The sequence below is a fragment of the Protopterus annectens genome, chromosome 13.part0 (assembly GCF_019279795.1).
Source record: "Protopterus annectens isolate FY-2018-M chromosome 13.part0, PAN1.0, whole genome shotgun sequence".
Taxonomy (NCBI): Eukaryota; Metazoa; Chordata; order Ceratodontiformes; family Protopteridae; genus Protopterus; species Protopterus annectens.
Window position 1 is genome coordinate 1151337412 of NC_056747.1, and position 23608 is coordinate 1151361019.

The 23608-nt window shown below is 41.0% G+C and overlaps 1 protein-coding gene across 1 annotated transcript in view; it reads right to left on the reverse strand.

Moving 5' to 3' along the window:
* PPP1R9B (protein phosphatase 1 regulatory subunit 9B) overlaps nucleotides 1-23608 on the reverse strand; it is a 1137073-nt gene that overhangs the window by 183623 nt on the left and 929842 nt on the right. The window contains exon 5 of the mRNA XM_044055146.1: nucleotides 13645-13780. Coding sequence (XP_043911081.1) covers nucleotides 13645-13780 — 136 coding nt within the window. The remainder of the gene's footprint in view (nucleotides 1-13644; nucleotides 13781-23608) is intronic.

Consider the following 23608-nt stretch of genomic DNA (forward strand, 5'->3'; position numbering starts at 1 on the left):
CCCAAAGCTGAAGCTTGAACTGCTTTTTGCTGAACAGCTGCAGAATCCTTACAAGATACTCTTCACCTTTTCTGATTGATTTTCTTTCAGGTTTTCCAACTTTCTTTTTATGCTGACATCCCAGGCCAGTAAATGAATTTAACCAAAAAAACATTTTCAGTGGCACTTCTTTTTTCAGCTTCTGTTTTCACACTAGGAGAGATGAAGTTATGTTGCTTGTCAATGTACAGCCATCTTGGAAGTTCAGACAGTCATCCTTGGAAGGGTAACACTAGCCTGAAGTAGGCAGAAACTAGAGTTAATTATTATGTACATATCCTGAAAGCAGTGGAAAGCCCAAAAAGGTGACACGGAAGTGCCCTGTACTGCCAATGAGCCCGAATAATGTTCTGCCCTTCTTCCCTTGTATATGAGGATGTAAAAGTGGTCTGCCTTCATATCAGCATACAGGCCTCACAGCAAACCAACTTTGGCATGGGATATGGCAATATTTGTTATCCCATTTAATCACATTCTGTGTCTTTTCTTTGTTGACATGAAAGTTAAAGTTGAGTGATTTTCAGAAGCAGAACTGTGCTCCCGACATGGTGAATACATTCAGCCTTGCCTGCAACCATTTGAAATGTTGGAACCAGCAATAGTGAGTCCTAAAGAGTCCTGAAACATGGACAGTAGATGGCCAAAAAACAGACTTACACACACACACACACACACACATATATATATATATATATATATATATATATATATATATATATATATATATACCCCTTAAGTCTGAGATGATCATTTCTAGGAATACACACGTTTCTCCAAGGTATGGTGATCTTGGAGTTGGTATATTTAAGTTAGTGGGGTACATGGGGGTTGACCCCCCCCACACGCAAAAAAAGAAGTTTAACGGAGAAGAGCAATGTTCCAGACTTGCATTTCTACTGTATTTTCACATTTTTTTTCACTCTGTTGGCACTTGGCATAACAAGTGCTGACATTTCATTAGGGAGCCTGGCTTGCCTCGTGCAAATGTTTTCCTTTTTTGTAAACTTCAGTTACACAATGTTTTCCATTCTTATAATGCCTCAGTTGCCAACAGTCCCTTCATATCTAAGATGGCCATAAGCACTTCTCTTAATAGCAAAAGAAGCAGGGTCTACAGCGTTAACCTTTGGATCTTTTTACAATAAGGAATCTGCTTAGCTTGGATCAAGGTCTGTCTTTCCTGGAACAAAGAACAGTTTTAAAAAAGATTATTTTTCTTTACTCTTCTGTGGAAACCCTTTCTATTACATCCAATGAAAGGAAGTGGCCTAGTATAATACCTGCTAGGACCATTTGACCTGGGGTTAAATTTTGGAAGGTCTTAAGATTCAGTTTTGTAGCCTGAAACAGTTATCGCTTCTACTCAGAGGTCCCTGGTCAGTTCAAACTAACTGTCTTTGAAAAAACTAACTTTCCTCAAATAAGGTAAAGGAAAAAAAGGCCAAGGAGAAGGGGAGAGGGTCAGGGGCATTCAGACAAAAATGATTACAAGGGGAGGGCATTCCTCTTATGTCTGACCTGCTGCCTGCCCTGGCTACTGCCCTCCCACTGGCTTCTTTCAAGGGTCTTCATTTATATGAATTATGTCACAACTATTACTGTTTGCTATAAAAGTATAACTGTTTATTGAAAATGTTCTTCAAAATTTTGGAATACAGGACTGAAAGCTGCTTCTTTCTTTCTTTCTTTTCACATTTTCTTCAAACTTTTTGAAGATTTCTTTAGTCAAAGGCCAAATAAAAGTTATTGATTTTGTCTAAGAAAGCATTTAAAAGTTGCCCTTCTACAGCTGTTGGTAATTACAGGCCACTCAGAAATGCACGCCTCCTGGTAACCGTAACAGAAGGCCTAGCAAAAGGCATCAATCAAATCATAGACACACTTGATTTCTTTGTTGACTTTGACTACAAGTAAAGAACGTTTCATCAGCCTTTGTTTCAGAACTATATCCTCTAGTTTGATCAAGTACATATGCATCTTCATTTACAACAAATAAAACACCCAACTTGAATGACATGGTTAATTTAAAATGCTTTCTAAAGGAAAGGAAATTGAAGTAACCTGTCTTATTTAATGAACAGTGATGTTTTTATTATTTTTATATCGTCACAGCATTTGTAACTTGGTATATTACATCAGCTGATATTAAATGTCACATGAAATTTTTATGTTTGCCATCTGATTTTTCACTATACAAGTACTGGCATATTGGCTATCTTTTATTCTGATGAAGTCCTTTACAGCGGATACAACTGCTAAATAAAATATTTTCAGTTTGTCATTTCATAGTATCATCTGTATTGACCATATACAGAGAAAAGGTGGTCTTACTGCTTTAATATCTTCCAACAACTACCACATTTCCCTCTACAACAAACCAATACCAAAATTAAATTCAGCAAAGCGTCTTATTACTTTCCTGAAAATAAACACATATGCATTACTGTCCTTTACATCCCTCCTTGTGACAATACAGCTACACTGGAAAATATCATATATTGGATATCCACAACTATTCCACAAGAAAAAATACTACTTGGTGATGTCAATATAAATTGGTTGGACATTACCTCTAACTTGCTGAACTCATATGGTTTAACACAAATAATTAATAGCCCTACACATTATAGCAAGACATCAAATTTCTTATTAGACTGGATCCTAATATCAGACCCTACCACACTCACCACCACAGGTAGAATTTCAGACTCCCTCAGTGACCATCTCCCAATCTATACTATCAAACATCTCTCACATCCACTTAAACAGCATGTTTATAAAACAACACACAACCTGTTCAAGTTTAACAGAGCAGTATTTATTACTACCCTATCAACTATTTCCTGGAACATCCTAAAAATCCTCCTCTTAGATGAATTTGTAAATGAATTCAATACAACTTTCCTAAATATTTTTGCAGCTTTTGCAATTTGGTTATCCAAAAAGAATAGAATGCTAATGCAGGATAGAGAAAAAGGATGGAAAGAACGGCCAAAAAAAACACAATATCCTGAAAACTTTAGAGTGCTCTGCAACCATACTAAAACAAACAAACAAATGAAGACAAAAAACTATGCTACAACAACATTAAGAACAACAGTAAACAGAAGCATAAAAAAGGATGGTCTGTAATTAAAGAAAGCATACATCCCATCCAAAAATTCAACTCTAACCTCTCTCCCAATAACTCACCAATCAAAACTGTAACAGAATTCAACTCTTTATTTCTTAGACAGTACAACATCATTAACCAAGGATTCCCCAACATCTAATCCCAACCCTGCCCAACAGCCACAAATCACCACTTTCAACTTCAAACCTGTGCCAACAACCAATACAAAACTGCACTTAAGGAAACTCGACCATGGTCTACTTCAGCTGATGACCTTCCAGGTTAGCACATTAAAATAGCAAACAAAAACATTGCCTATGCTGCTTCAATTCTTATAAATAGGTCAGTCCAGGAATCCCACATTCCCTCTCTCTGGAAAAAAAAATCACACATAATCCCTCTACACAAAGGAGGAAATTCAACAGACATCATTACCTTTAGACCTATAGCAATCTTATCCCCCACAAAAAAAAATACTTGAAAAATGTATTCAAAAACAATTGCTAAACCATCTCCTGTAGGAAGAACACCTATCCCCCACATAACATGGCTTCTGTCCCTCCCACAGTACTAACAATGCAATTATAACTTTGATAGACATTGTCAATAACACTAGAAATAACAACTAGTCTACTCCTTATTTCTAGATTGTCTAAAGCCTTCAACAGCATTTGTCACAGCAAGCTTCTGTTTTAAATGTCCTTACTAGGTCTATCTCAGCCCACCCTTCTATTGTTCAAAATGTACTTGTTCAAAAGGTATCAGTCTGTAAAATGGCCCTCTATCCTCTCTCTATACCTCCCAGTCACCAACAGCGTACCACAAGGCTCTAGCCTTGGTCCCTCCTCTTTGACATTTTCATCAACACCCCCTCCCATATTCACACACAACAGACCTCCCTAATACAACATGCAAATGACTCCACACTCACAAAGTTCATAGCTAGGTACTAGGCTAGCTGCTCTTGCGGGCCATTTTAAACTTACCCAATTTCCTTTTTTCCCTGGGGTATATGGCTTCCCAAAGGATACAATAATGCATTTTTTGGCATTTAGTTTCAAAACATGACTTTGGCGCTAGTTATTTATTTAAGACAAACCTTTCTGCAGGATGGCTAAGTCATTTGGGAATTTAACTGCTCCTTGCTCCTAGCTTGCAGTCATTTGCAAACGTAGTCAGCCAAAGCCCTTTGGTACTGTGCATCTACAACCTGATCATGTGATATGCATATCAGACAACCTGGCTTTGTAATGCACAACTGATGCATAATCCCCCCAAAAAAAACAAACTACTACTTTTCTTCCCAAAAATCCACCTAAAAGAAAAAGAGAACAGGAACCCCCCCCGAACAAAAAAACAATAAAAAAAGTCAGAATGAGTATGTAAGGAGCCATGTCCCATGCCATTTCTCTCTTTTTGGAAACAGGTTGTTTCACACAAGCAGGTTCTGAGACTGACTTAGTGGGAAGAAATCCCTCCTTTGCAGGGAATTATTCCACATCCCCAGACCAAACCCCTCTGTTCCCTCCTGTCCTACAACACATGCTTTACCAGGAGGGGGTAATAGAGATAATTCCTTTTTCTCAGTGGGGAAGAGGTTTTCATTCAAGAATATTTCAGACAAAAAACAAAGAAAATGCCTGGAGATCAGTTATGGACCTTTATCTTAAACCAGTTTGTGACAGTGCCCAAGTTCAAGATCCTTTAACAACATAATCTCTTACCCCTTCAAACTCATTTGAGATTTTTTGTAACCTTATATTTAAAAGATGCTTATCATTACATTCCTATCTATTAAGGCTTCAGATGTTTCTTAAGGTTTTATGTATCTGGATCACATTAAACATTCTCTGCCTTACCCTTTGGGCTATCCACTTCCCCAAGAGTGTTCACAAAGTGTCTAGCTCCAGACATAGCACATTACAGGCTACACGGTATCCACATTTTTCTATATTTAGATGCCTTGTTTATCTATGCAGACTCTTTTTCAAAGTGTCAGGAGTCTCTCTCTTTGGTGACAGATCTCATATGCAGTCCGGGATTCCAAGAGAACCTCAGTACAAAGAGCATTTCTTCCACTGGAAAAAATATATTTACATTTACATCTATTCCAGAGTTTTTCCCTGATCCCTCTGGTGTTATACATACAGCCACTATGGGCTGGGGGTTAGCAATGTCTTTGGCGACTGTTGGGATCCTCTAATGGGCAAGGGAGGGAATACATCAGGATTCTGAGTCTCACTGCATCTATGATTCTCATGAAAAGATACAATGGTATCTGAAGTCTCTTTAGTCCCAGCACCAATACCTGTTACCTTCTCTGATTCCAGTTCTGGGATGTGTGAGAAGATAAATCACTTGGTGGAGACATCAAGTTCTCTGAATCTAGGTACTTCCCTCTCCCCTCCTGCTACAAACAGTCAGTCACCAGTTACCTTGCACTTTGCTTGAGGGATAAGTGCAAGGTATCTGGGACAACAAGTACTGACACAAACACAAACACATAAATGTAAAGGAGTTTTCCCTTAACAAGGCACTCAATTCTCTAAATCACCTTTGGTTCCCAGGACCACTTCAAGTTGTAGCACATAAAAAAATGAGGGAGAACCAGGTCTCACTTCCTTTGCAGACTAGACATGTTATCATGGGATATAGTTTTACAGCAGAATCTCACTCTACATCCTACATTCTGTTATATGTGGCAGACAAGCTGGGAATGACAAAATAGACCTTCGTGAATGGAAACTAGATTTGATCAATCTGTGGGCAGTATCTCAAGTAGGTCTTTTCACCTTCCCAATGAACAATCAGCTGGGAAAATTCTGCTCCAAGACTTCATGCAGAAGGCCTGGAAGACGGACACTTTTTCCTTTCCTTGGACAGGAATATTCCTGTATGCTTTTCTACCCTTTCTGATATTGAAGGTAATTCTGAAAATTCAGAAGGAATCCCCTAAGAGCATTGTGATGACTCCCTTCTGGCCCAGGCAACAGTGCTTATTCCTTCTTTTGGAATTGGCCAGGGGCAATTACTACAAGTTTCCTCACAGATTGGATCCAGTCACACAAGAACACAGACAAAAGAGGTAAAAGGGAACATATTTTTTGGATTGTAATGAGTTGGCAGACTTTAAAAATTCCCTGCAGACTACTCTGTCAGAAATAATGGGTGAGCAAATTGGTGTAACTAAGGAAATGATTTTTTGATCTGTGATACAGAACTGGAATTGCTTTGACATAGTAAGGCATTGCTGAGTTTAATTCTGGTGGCTGTCAAAAAACAGTTACTAGGAAATGGAAGTCAAAGTCTAAACCAAGTGTACTAGAAGTAGTGAATACAGTAACAGAGATAAAACAACTGGAAGTGGGAGCTTTAGAAAAGGGTAGGAACAAATTACATGGAAAAAACAGAAATGGTGGGAACAATATATGCAGAATAATGTTTTGGAGGAAGAATGAGGTTTCAGGGAAGGCAGGAACTGAATGAACTTTATAATTTGATCGATAATGACTGGATAGATTATAAGTGATGTATAATATTTGCAACTGAAAATATGTCAATATGGTTTGTTTTCATTTATATAAATGTATGATTGCCTGTGTCATAAGTGATAATTTAATAAAGGTGCTTCTTGTTTAAAAAAAAAGGAAAGACCAGGGACATTTTATATATCCCACCCTCAAATAACTTTAACTGATTACCTGGATCTTAGGGTCTTAGGACTCTTTCGGTACTTGTTTACTGAAGATGTGCAGGAGGTACTACTGGAGGCAAGAAAGCCCGATTCTACAAAATCATATATTAGGAAATGGAAAATCTAGTTGGTGTCAAAAACATAACCAGGACCCATTCAGAGTAGTGTGTCACTTGTCTGACAATATTTTACTCCTCTCTCAAGGTTAATTTGTTTGCCATTTCAGCATGTCTGCCCATGGATCCCCCTTTTTCAGGGCATTCCCATGTCAACTTATTTTTATAGGGGGTTTTACATAACAGACCTCCAAGAAAACCAGTGTCTCCTCCTTTAGACATTAATTTTGTGTTAGAGAAGCTAACACTTGCTCCGTTTAAACCAGCTCATCTGGCTGACTCGAGGTTCTTAAGATGGAAAAGAAATGTATTCCTTGCTCTGATGTGACCTCTGCAAGAAGAATAAGTTCAGCCTTATTTCATTTTCCACAGGACAGAGTTTCCTTCCGAAGTAATCCTTTTTTTATGTTTAAAGTGCCATTCAAATTTACTTAAAGCCAAACTATCCATATCCATGTGTTATTCCCTGAGCCCCAACATGAGGGACAAAGGATACTTCATGCCTTGAATGTACGCAGACAGTTCATGTACTATATTGACATTACAAAATGTTTCAGGACTTCCACTCAGTTGTTCATTTCTTGTTAAAATAAGGAGAAGGGACAACCTGTGTCAAAGCAGACTATTAACAAATGGGATATTTTGGGCTATTACCTTTTGTTATTCCCACCACAATAAAATTATTTCAGGCAGGGTCACGCCATATTCTATCATGATTTAGTTTCATCTATGGCTTTTTGGGAAGGGTTGAATTATAGAAGTATTCTAGAAGAAGCAACTTGGTCCTCTGTACACACTTTTACAAAGCACAACAAGCCAGATTCCTTCTCCAGGTCTAGGTTAAGTTTTGTTAAGGCCATTCCTTCTTTCACCTCCCAGTTCTTCTAAGCTACGGAAATCTACCCATGCAGCTTAGGCTATCATAGCAATGGTCAATATGAAGAACACAGTGCAGTTGTATAAATAAATTTACCATGGCACTAGATGTTTGAATGATCACTGCTACAGTAGCAACTTCCTCCACCCCACCACCCCCCTTTTCTTTTGTGTGTTTTTTATTCCAGTGTGTAGGCTTTTTTTTATCCCTAGCAATGTCTTCTCAGGGCTCAGCCTCCCTCTGTCAGTTGGCATGAAGGCTCAGACAGTCTTGGCAGCCAAACCTGTTTTTTTAGCCAGCTCAGCTCAATCTAATGGTTTGGGTGAGTGGAAGGTGCAATGAAGCTTTGTAGGATATAAAACAAATAGCTTAGACTACTGCAGCAGGGATCATTTGAACATCTGTTGTTACAGTAAATTTACCTACACAACTGTCCTGTCGTAATCCACTTATTTATTCTAGTTATTATAGTGCACTGCTTGATACTTACAGCATGTTGAAGGGTTGCATGAAAAAGCTGCAGAATAAAATAATAATATGAGAACAGGTAAGAAAAAGTAATCTGAATATTGTGTAAAGGTCAAGATGGAGGGAACCAGGGCACTAGGACCCTTTGCCTAGGACACTATTTCATCTCTGTTTATCACCCCACACACTTCCTGTTGGTCTACTTTCCAAAATGCACCCCTCCCCTTTTTAAATTCCTAGATCTGCCATTAGATCCCGAAAACAATTTGTGCCACACTGACTCCCACTTATAGCCAGGTGTTATATACTATGATAATGAGTGCACTGTCTTCTCTTTCAAGATGTTGTACACTGGGATAATGAGTGCACTGTCTTCCCTTTCAAGGTGTTGTACACTGGGATAATGAGCATACTGTCTTCCCTTTCAAGGTGTTGTACAAGGGGATAATGAGTCCATTGTCTTCCCTTTCAAGGTGTTGTATATTAGGATAATGAGTGCCCACTCTTCTCTTTCAAGATGTTGTACACTGGGATAATGAGTGCACTGTCTTCCCTTTCAAGGTGTTGTACACTGGGATAATGAGTGCACTGTCTTCCCTTTCAAGGTGTTGTACACTGGGATAATGAGTGCACTGTCTTCTCTTTCAAGGTGTTGTACACTGGGATAATGAGTGCACTGTCTTCCCCTTCAAGGTGCTGTATACTACGATACTGAGAGTGCACTGTCTTTCCCTTCAAGGTGTTGTATACAAGATATTGAGTGCACTGTCTTCCCCTTCAAGGTGCTGTATACTAGGATAACGAGTGTACTGTCTTCCCCTTCAAGGTGCTGTATACTAGGATAATGAGTGCACTGTCTTCCCTTTCAAGGTGTTGTATACTAGGATAAGTGCATTTTCTTCGATTTTAAGGTGTTGTACACTGGGATAATTAGTACACTGTCTTCCCCTACAAGGTGTTGTACACTGGGATAATAAGTGCACTGTCTTCCCCTTCAAGGTGTTGTACACTGAAATAATTAATGCACTATTTTCCCTTTTAAGGTATTGTACACTAGGATAATGTCTATAGGTTCATAGGTTGGTACTAGGCTATCGGCCCTAGGGTCTATACAAGACTAGCCATAACAATTCCCTGGCTATTTCCTTTCTCCCATCCAATCGTCAAGGTTCCTTTTGAAGAGGGCCAAAGAGGCATTCTGCTTGACATGCATGGGCAGTCTATTCCAGAGTCTGGGGAGTTTCTGGGTCAGGAACCTATCCCTCCAGCATGTTTTGTTTATTGTGATGACAAGGTTTAGATCCCTGGAGCGTGTGGCTCTGAGGGATTGGGATTTCTTTAAGTGCAGTACGTCCAACAGCTCTGGGTTTAACATGGCCTTGTATGTTAAGCAGAGATCGCCTTTGAGTAGACGATATGCGACAGAGTATAGCTGAAGTTTTTTAAGGTGGTCAGTGTAGGGCATCTACTTTAGGCCTGTGATTCTTTTAGTGAGGTATTTCTGCGGCCTTTCCAGTTTTTGCAGATGTCTTGAGAGGTAAATACCAAATGGGGCGTTGTAGTCTATAATGGGTCTAATGAGGGATGAGTACAGTGGGACAATGACGTCCTTTTATACAGATGAAAAGCCCTTAGTGATGAGGTGTGCCACACAGAAGGATTTCCTGACTGTTGTAGCGGTTATTGAAGATGAGACTACTGTCTACCTGTGTCCCTAAGTGCATTGTATTCCCTTTCAGGGTGTTGTACACTAGGATAATGAGTGCACTGTCTTCCCTTTCAAGGTGTTGTACACCAAGATAATGAGTGCACTCTCTTCTCTTTTAAGGTGTTGTAAACTAGAATAATGACTGCACTGCTTTCCCCTTCAATGTGTTGTACAATGGGATAATGAGTGCACTGTCTTCCCTTTCAAGGTGTTGTACACTAAGATAATGAGTGCAGTGTCTTCCCTTTCAAGGTGTTGTACACTAAGATAATGAGTGCACTGTCTTCCCCGTGAAGGTGTTGTACACTAGGATAGTGAGTGCACTGTCTTCCCTTTTAAGGTGTTGTACACTAAGATAATGAGTGCACAGTCTTCCCTTTCAAGGTGTTGTACACTAGATTAATGAGTGCGCTGTTTTCTCCTTCAAGGTGTTGTACACCAGGAAAATCAGTGCACTGTCTCACCTTTCAAGGTGCTGTACACTAGGATATTGAGTGCATTGTCTTCCCTTTCAAGGTGTTGTACACTAGGATATTGAGTGCACTGTCTTCCCCTTGAAGGTGTTGTACACTAAGCTAATGAGAACACTCGTCTTTCCTTTCAAGGTGTTGTATACTAGGAAAATGAGTGCACTGTCTTCCCTTTCAATGTGCTGTACACTAAGATAATGAGTTCACTGTCTTTCCTTTCAAGCTGTTGTATACTAGGAGAATGAGTGCACTGTCTTCCCTTTCAAGGTATTGTATACTAGGATAATGAGTGCACTCTCTTCCCTTTTACGGTGTTGTACACTAAGATAATGAGTGCACTGTCTTCCCCTTCGAGGTGTTGTACACTGGGATAATGAGTGCACTGTCTTCCCTTCAAGGTGTTGTATACTAGGATAATGAGTGCGCTGTCTTCCCTTTCAAGGTGTTGTACACTAGGATAATGAGTGCAGTCTCTTCCTTTTTAAGGTGTTGTATACTAGGATAGTGAGTGCACTATATTCCCTTTCAAGGGGTTGTGTACTAGGATAATGAGTACACTCTCTTCCCCTTCAAGGTGTTGTACACCAGGATAATGAGTGCACTCTCCTTCCATTCAAGGTGTTGTACACCAGGATAATGAGTGTGCTGTCTTCCCTTTCAAGGAGTTGTACACCAGGATAATGAGTGCACTGTCTTCCCCTTCAACGTATTGTACACCAGGATAATGAGTGCACTATCTTCCCATTCACGTTGTTGTACACTTTCGACAATGAGTGCACTCTCTTCCCTTTTAATGTGCTGTACACTAGAATAATGAGTGCACTGTTTTTCCCTTCAATGTGTTGTACAAGGGGATAATGAGTGCACTGTCTTCCCTTTCAAGGTGTTGTACACTGGGATAATGAGTGCACTGTCTTCCCTTTCAAGGTGTTGTACACTAGGATAATGAGTGCACTGTCTTCCCTTTCAAGGTGTTGTACACTAGGATAATGAGTGCAGTGTCTTCCCTTTCAAGGTGTTGTACACTAGAATAATGTGCACTGTTTTCTCCTTCAAGGTGCTGTACACCAGTATAATGAGGGCACTGTCTTCCCTTTCAAGGTGTTGTACACTGGGATAATGAGTGCACTGTCTTCCCTTTGAAGGTGTTGTACACTAGGATAATGAGTGCACTATCTTCCCTTTCAACGTGTTGTACACTAAGATAAAGAGTGCACTGCCTTCCCCTTCAAGGTGTTGTACACTAGGATAACGAGTGCATTGTCTTCCCTTTCAAGGTGTTGTACACTGGGATAATGAGTGCACTCTCTTCCCTTTTAAGGTGTTGTACACTAGGATATTGAGTGCACTGTCTTCCCCTTTGAGTTGTTGTACACTACCTTTCAACGTGTTGTACACTAAGATAATGAGTGCACTGCCTTCCCCTTCAAGGTGTTGTACACCAGGATAATGAGTGCACTCTCCTTCCTTTCAAGGTGTTGTACACCAGGATAATGAGTGCGCTGTCTTCCCTTTCAAGGTGTTGTACACCAGGATAATGAGTGCACTGTCTTCCCCTTCAATGTGTTGTACACCAGGATAATGAGTGCACTCCCTTCCCTTTCAAGGTGTTGTACACTGGGATAATGAGTGCACTGTCTTCCCCTTCAAGGTGTTGTATATTAGGAAAATGAGTGCACTCCCTTCCCTTTCAAGGTGTTGTACACTAGGATAATGAGTGCACTGTGCACTGCCTTCCCCTTCAAGGTGTTGTACACCAGGATAATGAGTGCACTGTCTTCCCTTTCAAGGTGCTGTACACCAGGATAATGAGTGCACTGTCTTCCCTTTCAAGGTGTTGTACACTGGGATAATGAGTGCACTCTCTTCCCTTTTAAGGTGTTGTACACTAGGATATTGAGTGCACTGTGCACTGCCTTCCCCTTCAAGGTGTTGTACACTAGGATAACGAGTGCACTGTGCACTGCCTTCCCCTTCAAGGTGTTGTACACCAGGATAATGAGTGCACTGCCTTCCCCTTCAAGGTGTTGTACACCAGGATAATGAGTGCACTCTCTTCCCTTTCAAGGTGTTGTACACTAGGACAATGAGTGCACTGTGCACTGCCTTCCCCTTCAAGGTGTTGTACACCAGGATAATGAGTGCACTCCTCCTTCTTTCAAGGTGTTGTACACCAGGATAATGAGTGCACTGTCTTCCCTTTCAAGGTGCTGTACACCAGGATAATGAGTGCGCTGTCTTCCCCTTCAATGTGTTGTACACCAGGATAATGAGTGCACTCCCTTCCCTTTCAAGGTGTTGTACACTGGGATAATGAGTGCACTGTCTTCCCCTTCAAGGTGTTGTATACTAGGAAAATGAGTGCACTCCCTTCCCTTTCAAGGTGTTGTACACTAGGATAATGAGTGCACTGTGCACTGTCTTCCCTTTCAAGGTATTGTACAGTGGGATAATGAGTGCACTGTCTTCCCTTTCTACCCATTTCTATACTAGTGTGCAAGAAGAATTTATACTAACACTAGTTGCAACTGATCACTTCATGCAACTAAAGCAAGTTTTAAAGTCTCAGACTTTTTTTTGTTAAGTTGTACAGCGGAGCAGGACATCAGGCTAATACGGGCAGCCTCACAATATTGTGCTTTGTAAAGCACCATGGTGCTTAGTGCTGCTGTCCCACTAGCCTTATTAATTGCTCCATGAGCTCTAAAATTGGCATTTCAGAGCTCCTGTTGGCTTGGCTGCAGGGCATATTTTTGTGAATGCAGCCTTTATTCATTTATTTCCTGCAAACTGGCTTTTGAGGAAAACACAGCTGGAATGGTTGGTGACTAGCACACTACTGTCAGCTAGAAATAAATTCCTAAATGAATGAATCCTGCAGGTAAATTTGGTAAATGGGGGAGCTACAAGGTGTACTTACTCAAAGTACTCCTTTCAAATATTTGCCCAGGAAAATTACGCAAAAGTCTTATTCAGTGTGAAGAATCTCTTTCAGTCCAATAAATTAATTAGAAACATTCTTTGTTGGCTACTGTTTCACCTTCCTAAAAAGGGAGTTGTTCCATTATCTGTAACCAGCTATCTGACTGCATTATAAATGATGGCATAAACATGCAGTGCATCTACACTCTCCTTTGCCTGTTAGATCCCATCATCTTACCTCGTCTTCATCTTCTACATACTGTCCATATCGTTGCTCCATCATTTCTCGCTGCCAGCGCTCTTGGTCAAGAGTTTGTTGAATTAACTGTGCCACCTCGCTTTGCTCTCCAGGCTTCTCACGACCAATAAGAAACCTGAAAGACAAAGGAGAAATTATTACCAAAAAGCCGTTTGCTTCTAGAGGATATCCAGTTTGTTGTAAATCATACTCCAGTTATTTTTCAAATAATGCAAGATGCTCATCCTAAAACATTTCTCCCTGTACACTGAATAATGTAATTATACAGCACCACGAATCATCTCTATGTCAAAACAAAAGTTTAAAATTTGATTAAAGGAAGACAAAGAAAACCAGTCCACCATTGTCCATGTCCTACTTGTCACACGACTTTAAGCCATCTAAAAATAGCCATGCCCTGCATTTATATTACTACTAATCTAATTATTAAATAGATTCACAGGCAGTTAGTAGGCATATAGTCCAGGAGATCACTGAGGAGCCTGGCCTACAGTGTTTATGAAAGACTGTATACACAGAAAATGAAAGCCTGTAAGTGGGGCTTAGATCTGAAGAGAGTATTAGGGCACTTAAACTGCCCCAGAGCACTTTCTGGTTAAGGGACTTATGAACAGTCATACACCAGGCAGATAGAGGCTAAGAGAATCAAACCTGGGATTACAGGAAGCAGCCCATTAACAATTCATAGCCTTAATCCTCTGTGGTACCTGCCCAGCTAATAATTTTAAATGAAACCTCAAGTCCCATGGGAGCTACTCATAAAAAGACCCACCTCCAAAAATTACCCCTCAGCACAGCTGTTTTACATCTGCCCTACAAGCAGACAATAATCCATGCAGCAAAGCTGTGCAGCAACTTAGCTCCACCAGTCTCCTAACTTCAGTAACAAGTTGTACCTCACTTTAGGTGATTCAGTTTCTTGACTCATTAGGTAGATCTGTATATTTCTACCCCTCCAGTTTCCGAACTCATCTCTAGTTTTTCCTCACACTAAAACCTCAAACTCATCAGCCAGTTATGTCTCACTCTAGGCAATGCTATGAACTCAGCAGTCAGTTCTGACCCAGCCTAGGCCATGTACTGTTCTATTAACTCATCAGCCAATTCTGCCCCAGTCAAGGCCATGTAGTGTTCTATTAACTCACCAGCCAGTTCTACCCCAGTCTAGGTCCCATAGTGTTCTATTAACTCACCAGCCAGTTCTACCCCAGTCTAGGCCCCATAGTGTTCTATTAACTTACCAGCCAGTTCTACCCCAGTCTAGGCCCCATAGTGTTCTATTAACTCACCAGCCAGTTCTACCCCAGTCTAGGCCCCATAGTGTTCTATTAACTCACCAGCCAGTTCTACCCCAGTCTAGGCCTCATAGTGTTCTATTAACTCACCAGCCAGTTCTACCCCAGTCTAGGCCCCATAGTGTTCTATTAACTCACAAGTCTCACTCTAGGTTCTTCATTCTCTTCATTAGCCATTTATACTACACTGTCCCTCCAGCAGCCTCATAATTCAAATGTTAGCTTTACCTTGGAGTACATGCCATACAACTTAAAAGGATCCATGTCACGTGAACAAAGTCCACATGAACAAATGCTGTAACATTGTGGAAAGCAAAGGCCTCTCATCCCTCACAGAGTGCTGTATCTCTTTTTCCTCCTTTCATACTACTATCAATTCTGAGGTCACTGCACCTTGGGGGGAAATGGAGATTTTCTTCATTCTAGTGACCACTCTGAATAAATGAAATATTAGGCCAAGTGTGCATAACCAAAACTCATATACTTGGCCATCACACAGCTGCCCAGCGCCTACTCTCAAACTGTAAGTACTAAAAATCAGATACTTGTTCTTAGAAAAATAACAGAAGAAGACTAAAAAGAGAAGCAAATTCTAATTTCACATTTACTTATTTATTTATTTAACATTTGTTAACTGGGAAAGTCCCACTTGGAACAAAGCCAATTTTCAGCAGAGGCCCAGGGAGAAACACTCCATACACGTCTTTGTAATGTGGGAGGAAACCGGAGCACTTGGAGGAAACCCACACGAACGCAGGGAGGACATGCAGACTCTGCACAGTAGGCACTCCAGACAAGAATTGAACTGGAGAACCTCTTGCTGTCAGGCAACAATGTTACCGCTGCACCACTGCGCAGTCTAAATAATGGACAACAGTCCACATAACAGATTAACAAACATTTCATCAAACACGGATATTAATAAATATGTTTTCTGTATACGGTTAGTGATTTAATACTGTATGTACCAATAAACAGGTCTAACACTGTTCAGTGCTTCAGCAGAACTAAGCAAAGCAGGGGTAAAATTGAGGGTAAAAATTTCAGAACCTTATGCCAATACTATAGCAGCTTAAATATACACTACGCTCAGTAGTCACCTTACACATCTCTTACATGGAACAATCAACTCAGCTAAGGTGAGATGCAGGACTTGAACTGCTCAGCTAAGGTAAGATGCAGGACTTGAAGTGCTCAGCTAAGGTGAGATGCAAGACTTGAAGTGCTCAGCTAAGGTGAGATGCAGGACTTGAAGTGCTCAGCTAAGGTGAGATGCAGGACTTGAAGTGCTCAGCTAAGGTGAAATGCAGGACTTGAAGTGCTCAGCTAAGGTGAGATGCAGGACTTGAACTGCTCAGCCCTTTTCCAGCACTGCAGTAAAGCAGATGAAGGTATTAAACAAAATGATCTCCTTTTCCAGCACTGCAGTAAAGCAGATGAAGGTATTAAACAGAATGATGTGACAGCAGTATGAAAATAACAAACCTGTTTCTAACCCAAATCATACATGCATTCATTCCAGAAAGTCTTCTAGCCTTTTCTTACGGACAGCCTGAATGAGTTAATCTAGTAACATTACACCTGACAGTTCTAACTACAACAGAACACAGAGATGACAGGAATGAAAGGTTTTAAAATACAGCTTACGCAAGCCTATGAGCTCTTCTTCAGGAACAAACATGTTGTTAGTGCATAGTGCTTGTGCATAAGAAGACTGCAAAACACATCACTTCTTACAAAAAATAGATATTTTCAAAAAACGCTAGTGTAAGAAGAAAAACTTAAGCACAGATCAGATGCTTAGAAATATTCCAAAAATATTTGAGAAGGAGACTGTGCTCACGTACGTGTGTGTGTGTGTGTGTGTGTGTGTGTGTGTGTGTGTGTGTGTGTGTGTGTGTTGTGTGTTGTGTGTGCGCGTGCGCAAGCATCTAAATCCATATATGGCAGCTTTCATGTCCTGCCACAACAACATTTATTCTTCTTCCTGAAAGTTACACCTAAACAGTGCTGGTCCATAGACAAAATAGTCAACAGTAAAAGGCTAGTCTGACTCATTTACCTGGCACCTAATAAGAAAATTATAGAAATTAATAGGAAACTGATTTAAGAGGAACAACACAGATTCCATCCTGGCTGTGGAAGAATGACTCAACCCTATCCTTGCACAGACACGCATGACTGAAGTTTTCCAAATACTGTCCACATGTCTTTTGTGGACTTACAAAGCCCACCCTAAAATGTCTTGTGAGAAATGTTAAAACGTGGTCATACACCTACTGCTGTATGTAATTTGGTGTCAGATTCTGAGGATTGAGAGATGTGTTCATACTAATGGCAATAAGCTGTTCAAGAAGATTGTAGTATTATACAAACGATGCATGTTGCATCCCCTCCTGTTTGTGAGTTTTACAGACAGCGCCTAATTTGGGGAGGTGAGGATTGCGATTTTTGTTGTTTATAGATGATACTGTTCCCTTAGCTTCATGTAACTGCAATCTTCAGCAAGCACTGGGGCAATTCCCTGCTCATAGAAAATCCTTTGGGATGAAAAGAAGTGCCTCCATATCTGAAGTTCTTTCCTGATAAGAGTGGACTGTTCCTGCAGGTGAAGGGGAACAGACCTCAAGTGGAGCAGTTTAATTATCCTGGGGCCTTATGAGTTAAAATAGACAGAACAGGACAGTGACCAGCAGACAGCTCAGTGGCAGCAGTAATGCAGACATTAAACTGGACTGTGATGCAGAAGCAAGAACCAAGTCATATGATGGTCGCAATTAACTATTCGGTCTGTCCCCCTCCTCACCAATGGTCAGCGGTTTTGTATGGTGACTGAATGGATGACATCATGAATACAAGCTGCAGGAATAAGGCTCCTTTGCAGGGTACCTGAGCTTACTCTATCATTCAGAAATCAGGGATGTCCGTAAGACTACTGTCACTAGGCCTGATGTGTTGACAGAAGTCAGGCACAGTGGACTGGGGACATTTATCAGGCACAACCCATTGGGGAAACACTCTGGAGCAGGCCCAAGGCACGTCTGATGGAGACCATCTTTATGTCTGCTTGGGAACATCTGAAAATTCCACAGGAAGGAATGCATACAATGCGTGTGTTTTCAACAAGACCCTCAGCTAATGCTAGGGCTCAGGGGGTTTTACATGTTGCTGTTCTTCTTCTTAGGATTGGCACAGTTCACCTCTTACTAATCAGTAAATAACCAACAGGGACTCTTTAAGCTCATGTTTGCTTATTATTTATTATTGCTCCAATTTGCTTAAAGTAATTGTTTGTTTGTGTCTTTTGGCTTTTCCCGGTTAGGGGTCGCCACAGCAGAACTCCGGTCCGCTAATGATTGGCAGTAGATTTTTACGTACTGGCTTGCCGGGCCTAATGCACAACCTTCAGCAAAGGAACGCCCATTCACGCATGTCGCCACACAGAAGACGCTCTAACTGAGAATTGAACGGGCAACGTCTAACTGTGAGGCGACAATGCTAGTAATACAATTCAAATTTTACTTTTTTCAGTGTGTTCAGTATTTATACTGACTTACATGGCCTCTTCTTGACAGGAATTTTCTTATTTCTTTATACATCTGGGATTTTATCAATTTTTATTACCCGTTTTTACTATAGAGTTTACTTATACACTTTTTAAGTTACTGTGGAAACGATTACTGATGTTAGATGACTACAACATGGCAGACCTCTCTTGCTTTCATTTTTCCTTTTTGTCCTCTGCTGATTGCCTTTAACTGTATCAATTTTTGTAGATGTTTCCATATCTTGTATAAACACTGCTGCCCTGGATACAGGCAGCCTTTTTGGATGCTCCCATGTGTATTCTTCTGACAAGCCAGAGGCCCTGACAAGTCCTCCGTATGGTAAACCATCAAGGCTTCCTTCATTTGTGACACGTGTCTGGGACCCATTCTATTAAGCCCTCTCAAGACTACTGTACACCAATGCAAGATCAATCTGCAATAAAATAGGTATAATCTGTGATCTGCTATGAGATATTCATCTTGCTTTTATTACTGAGACTTGGTTGGATGAAAACTTCAGCCTTTAATTTGTTATAGCCATTCTACATGGACTCTCAATAACATAGCACCTGAGCAGGGGTAAGACCCGACTTTAACTTTATTTTATTTATTTATTAATTTACATTTGTTTACCGGGAAAGTCCGACTGGGCCAGAAGCCCATTTTCACTAGAAGCCCGGGAAGGAAAACCTCCACAGAAACATAAGCAATATACAATAATTAGATAGTACAACAGTATACATACAGTAAGATGCAGAATACACATCTTCTAGTTTGTCTATACAAAGTAGTATTCAATGCAGTTTTCTAGTAGATACAGGTTCAAAAAGAAAAACACGAGCACTTCATTGAAGATCACTGTGAGAAAAAATAAAGTTAGTAGTGTGACTATATTTAATAATAGTTATGACTAAATGAGGTTTCCTTTGTATATATTTATTTTTGAGTATAATAAACACCGAGGAGAGGGAAAAAATGAAGTAAGGAGTGGACAGCGTGTTGAGAGAGTTATAGATATCTTGTCAGTCAGGTTTGGCATAGGAGCAATGCCAGTTCTTGGATAGATGTTCAAATGGTAGTAGTTTGAAACTGGTAAATTCAGGTGTGTTTTGGAGGGTGTGGGGTAGAGAGTCCCATAATTTGGCTATTTGATTTGAGAATAGGGCTTTACCATGAGTGTTGTTAGCTTTGTTTACTGTGAGAACAATAAGTCAGTAACTCTTCCCAAAGAATTTAATTGTGTCATCAGATTTGCCCAAGTTATTAGCACTGCAATCCAGATGATCATGGTATAGAGGCTCTTGAAAGAAAACAGATAGCAATATGACAACTTTATTATGCAAATACATAAAAGGTTAAAGCGATTTTTAATATAGAAATTAAGAAAGTAGAACACTGTATAATTAAAACATGGAACATTATTTCGGGTAAGGTATATCAAGACCCAGGGAACATACTGGAAATATTAGAGAATTACATGAGAAATAAAACACTGCAAATGGGGTTCAGAACTCAAGAGTTTTGGGGCAGTTAAACATAAAACGATAAATGAAGATGACAAAAAGAGCTTTTCAGGCTTTACAGAGGATGACATAAAGAACAATTAGAGTAATTCACAAAGGGAAAATGACCGGGCTTGGATGCAGTACTAGCAGAGTCATATAAGGGAAGAAAGTAAGGAAGCCTGTTTATAGCATTTACAGTGTTTCTGTGTGTTTTTCTGCTGTTTCCTGAAAAAAACAAAAAACAAAAAAAAAAACATTCTCTTTTCCTGCCTTTGCTGAAATAGATTAGTCCAGATTTCAGGTTTTGCTGAATTCCGGACTGTGGTATAGTTTCCTGTGTTGCCCATATCCTTACTTGGATAGGAGGAAGCTTCTCTGTTCACCGGTGAGAGTGGGGAACTTTGAGCAGTCTATCTGTCCCTGGAGGAGTGGTCTCAGCCCTGAAACTAGTAGCTTATTGGCCGTTTTGGTCAATTCCTATCTTTCTCTGTTTCCCTGCTTTAAAACCCGCATTTGCGCAGTTTTGCACGATTTTGCGAATAGAGCAGCATTGGACAGCGCCGTTTAAACTATTCCCAGCTCCACAAAGTCTGCTCTTCACTTTTTCCCTTAGAACTGTTCTAAATCTCAAAGTAAGCACTCTATTTTCATTCTAAAGCCCTGCAGTTGCTCGTATAAGTAATCTTATAAGTAAGCACTAATAAACTAAAGCACTACACCCTCTTATACTCCCTTAAAGTACTTGGCTCCTTATTAGTCCTTTTTGATCAGTCAAAAAGTAGTTCCTTATACTATTCTGGCATGTCCAAAAGTCAGTTTTGGGTTTACTCTCCAGTCCAGCTGGTGAATCTGGGAATCTTGAGGCAATGTTACAACTGCCTTATGTACACAGACCACCGTCTCCTCCTCCCAACAAGCTCAAATATATGTGAGAGATGCAACTATATAGCCAAACTGGAGGCTGAGCTCTCTCAACCCAGTACTGGCGCAGTCAGTCAGGTGGAGAAGGTAACCACACACACCACAAATCCAGTCTCACATAGACCTATCGCAACAGCAAACCAAACACATAAACACACAAAAACATACTTGGAGGCTCTAAATAAAAATCTTCCCAAGCAGAAGAGACCTCCAAAGTAGCCATCCAAGCAACCGCTACCCCACAACAATACCCACGTATCACAGAGTTCACAAAGTCAGTGTGCCACACAGTCACAGCCCTTAAGGCTAAACAACACACCTAATACACTTGTAATAGGTGACTCTATTGTCAGACACACTGACGTCCCACTCACCAGGCTGAACAAGGAGAAGGTCACTGTAAGCTGCCTGTCGGGTGCCAGGATCCGCCACATAACACAAGCACTCAGGTCACTCCAAAGCAAGTACAAATATGACTCCGTCATTGTCCATGCTGGTGTGAATGACCTGAGATGTACCTCCCTGAAAAGAGACATAGGGGAGCTCTCTGATCATGTAGCCCAGGCCGGTATGACCCTGACCTTGAGTAGCATCTTACCCTCACCAAGAATGATGCCACAGTATAAAGACAAAATGATCAATTTTAACAATTGGCTAAAGTATTGGTGTCATTCAAAAGGGATCCAGTGTCTGTCAGCCTGGGATGACATGCTCGACAAGCCACGTTGCTTCGCTAGGGACGGCTTGCACCTGTCACCCCTGGGCTTTCGAATATTAGCTAAGGCTTTTGCCACCCCCATAGTGCCTTTTTTAGGCAAGGCTCAAAAGACAAACCCACCTCCATAGACAACACAAGGAAAAAGATACTAAGGGTAATGCTGCTCAATGCCAGAAGTCTAAACCTCAAGATGCACGCACTCGAGGCTCTCCTCAGCATGGAGAATATCGATATCTGTGCAGTAACAGAAACCTGGTTCAAGGCTCCTGAGAGCACCCCAGCACTACCAGGTTATACCTCATACTATGTTTTTCGGCCCCAAAACTCAGACCAAACCACAAAAGGAGGGGGAGTATCCATATTCATCAAAGATACCCACATCTCCAGGTTAGTGGCACTGCATGAAGCATCGGAGACCATCCATGTGCAACTAACAGTGGGAAAAACTGGCTTTCAGTTTGTAGCCTGCTACAGACCACCCTCCCAAACTCAGGAACCCCACTCAGCTTTCCTGAGAACACTGGAGAATATGAACATCTCTCCAAACACCATCATATTGGGTGACTTCAACTACCCAAACATAAACTGGGAGCACTACTCAAGCCCCAACACGCTCGCCCAACGCTTCCTAGTATTTATAAACTCAAATGCTATGGAACAACTGGTCACCACTCCCACAAGAGGGGAAAACATATTGGACCTGATCATCACCAACATGAGGACTCTATGTTCCATACCAGAGGTATACCCCTCATTGGTAAGATCTGACCATAAATTAATCTCACTGGACATCCATATCCCGTCCCCACCCCCAGCCAAGGAAACCGCAGTGAAGAACTTCTCAAAAGCAAACTTCACACTTCTCAAAACCAAGGTGGAATCCTTCAAAGCCCCCGGGCCAGTGGAAAATATGGCCCAAACCGCAAAATCCTTTACAAACACATTCTATGGACACCTACAGGAATGCATGTATTGTGCTATCCCAAATAAAACCAAGACTCACTCCTCCAAAGGCAGGAGACCTGTTTGGTGGACCCCAGCCATAAATAAGCTATACAACAGAAGGAGGAAGCTACTACATGATAGAGCAAAATCCCAAAAAGGGAAGGCATCTCTGATCAGTACTAGCAAGAAACTACGGTCCCTCATAAAATTATCTAAGGCCAGCTTCGAAAGAAAAATTGCACAAGACGCTAAAGATAATCACAAGGCCTTCTTTAGTTATGTCAGGAACCTGGGTGGCAACTCCAAGATATGCTCTGAGTTAGTGCAAAATGACAAAAAATACACTGAACCCACAGACATTGCCAACATCCTGGCAGACAGGATCAGTGCAAACTTCTCCCGCCCTTCCCCCCCAAAAGAGCAAATGTCTATCCCAACAGAGTGTAGCCTCCCTGACATCACAGATGCACAGGTGAGAGCTGCCATTTCCAAAGCAAAAAACACAGCATCAACGGGACCGGACGGTGTCCCAGGCTGCATCTTACATGAGCTCCAAGAAGAACTGAACCTTCACATAAAGTCACTGTTCAATCTCAGCCTTACTACAGGATATGTACCCAAGGAATGGCGTACAGCAACAGTGGTCCCACTTCACAAAGGTGGTGCTACAACGGACCCTGGAAACTATCGCCCTATAACCCTGACTAGCCTGGTCTGCAAAGCTCTTGAGCGTATCATCATGGAACTCATAAACAAAGACATTGGGAACCTCCAAACACTGGATCCTACCCAATTCGGCTTTGTTAAGGACAGATCTTGCCTCTTGAACCTGGTCGTCTTCTCTGAAACAGTCACCACGGCCATAGATGAAGGAAAGGTAGTCCACACAGCCTACCTGGACCTCGCAAAAGCCTTCGACACAATACCCCACTTGAGCATCATAAATAAGCTCACCAGCTTAAATATCAACCCCTATGTCACAAGATGGGTTGCAAACTGGCTCAGGGATAG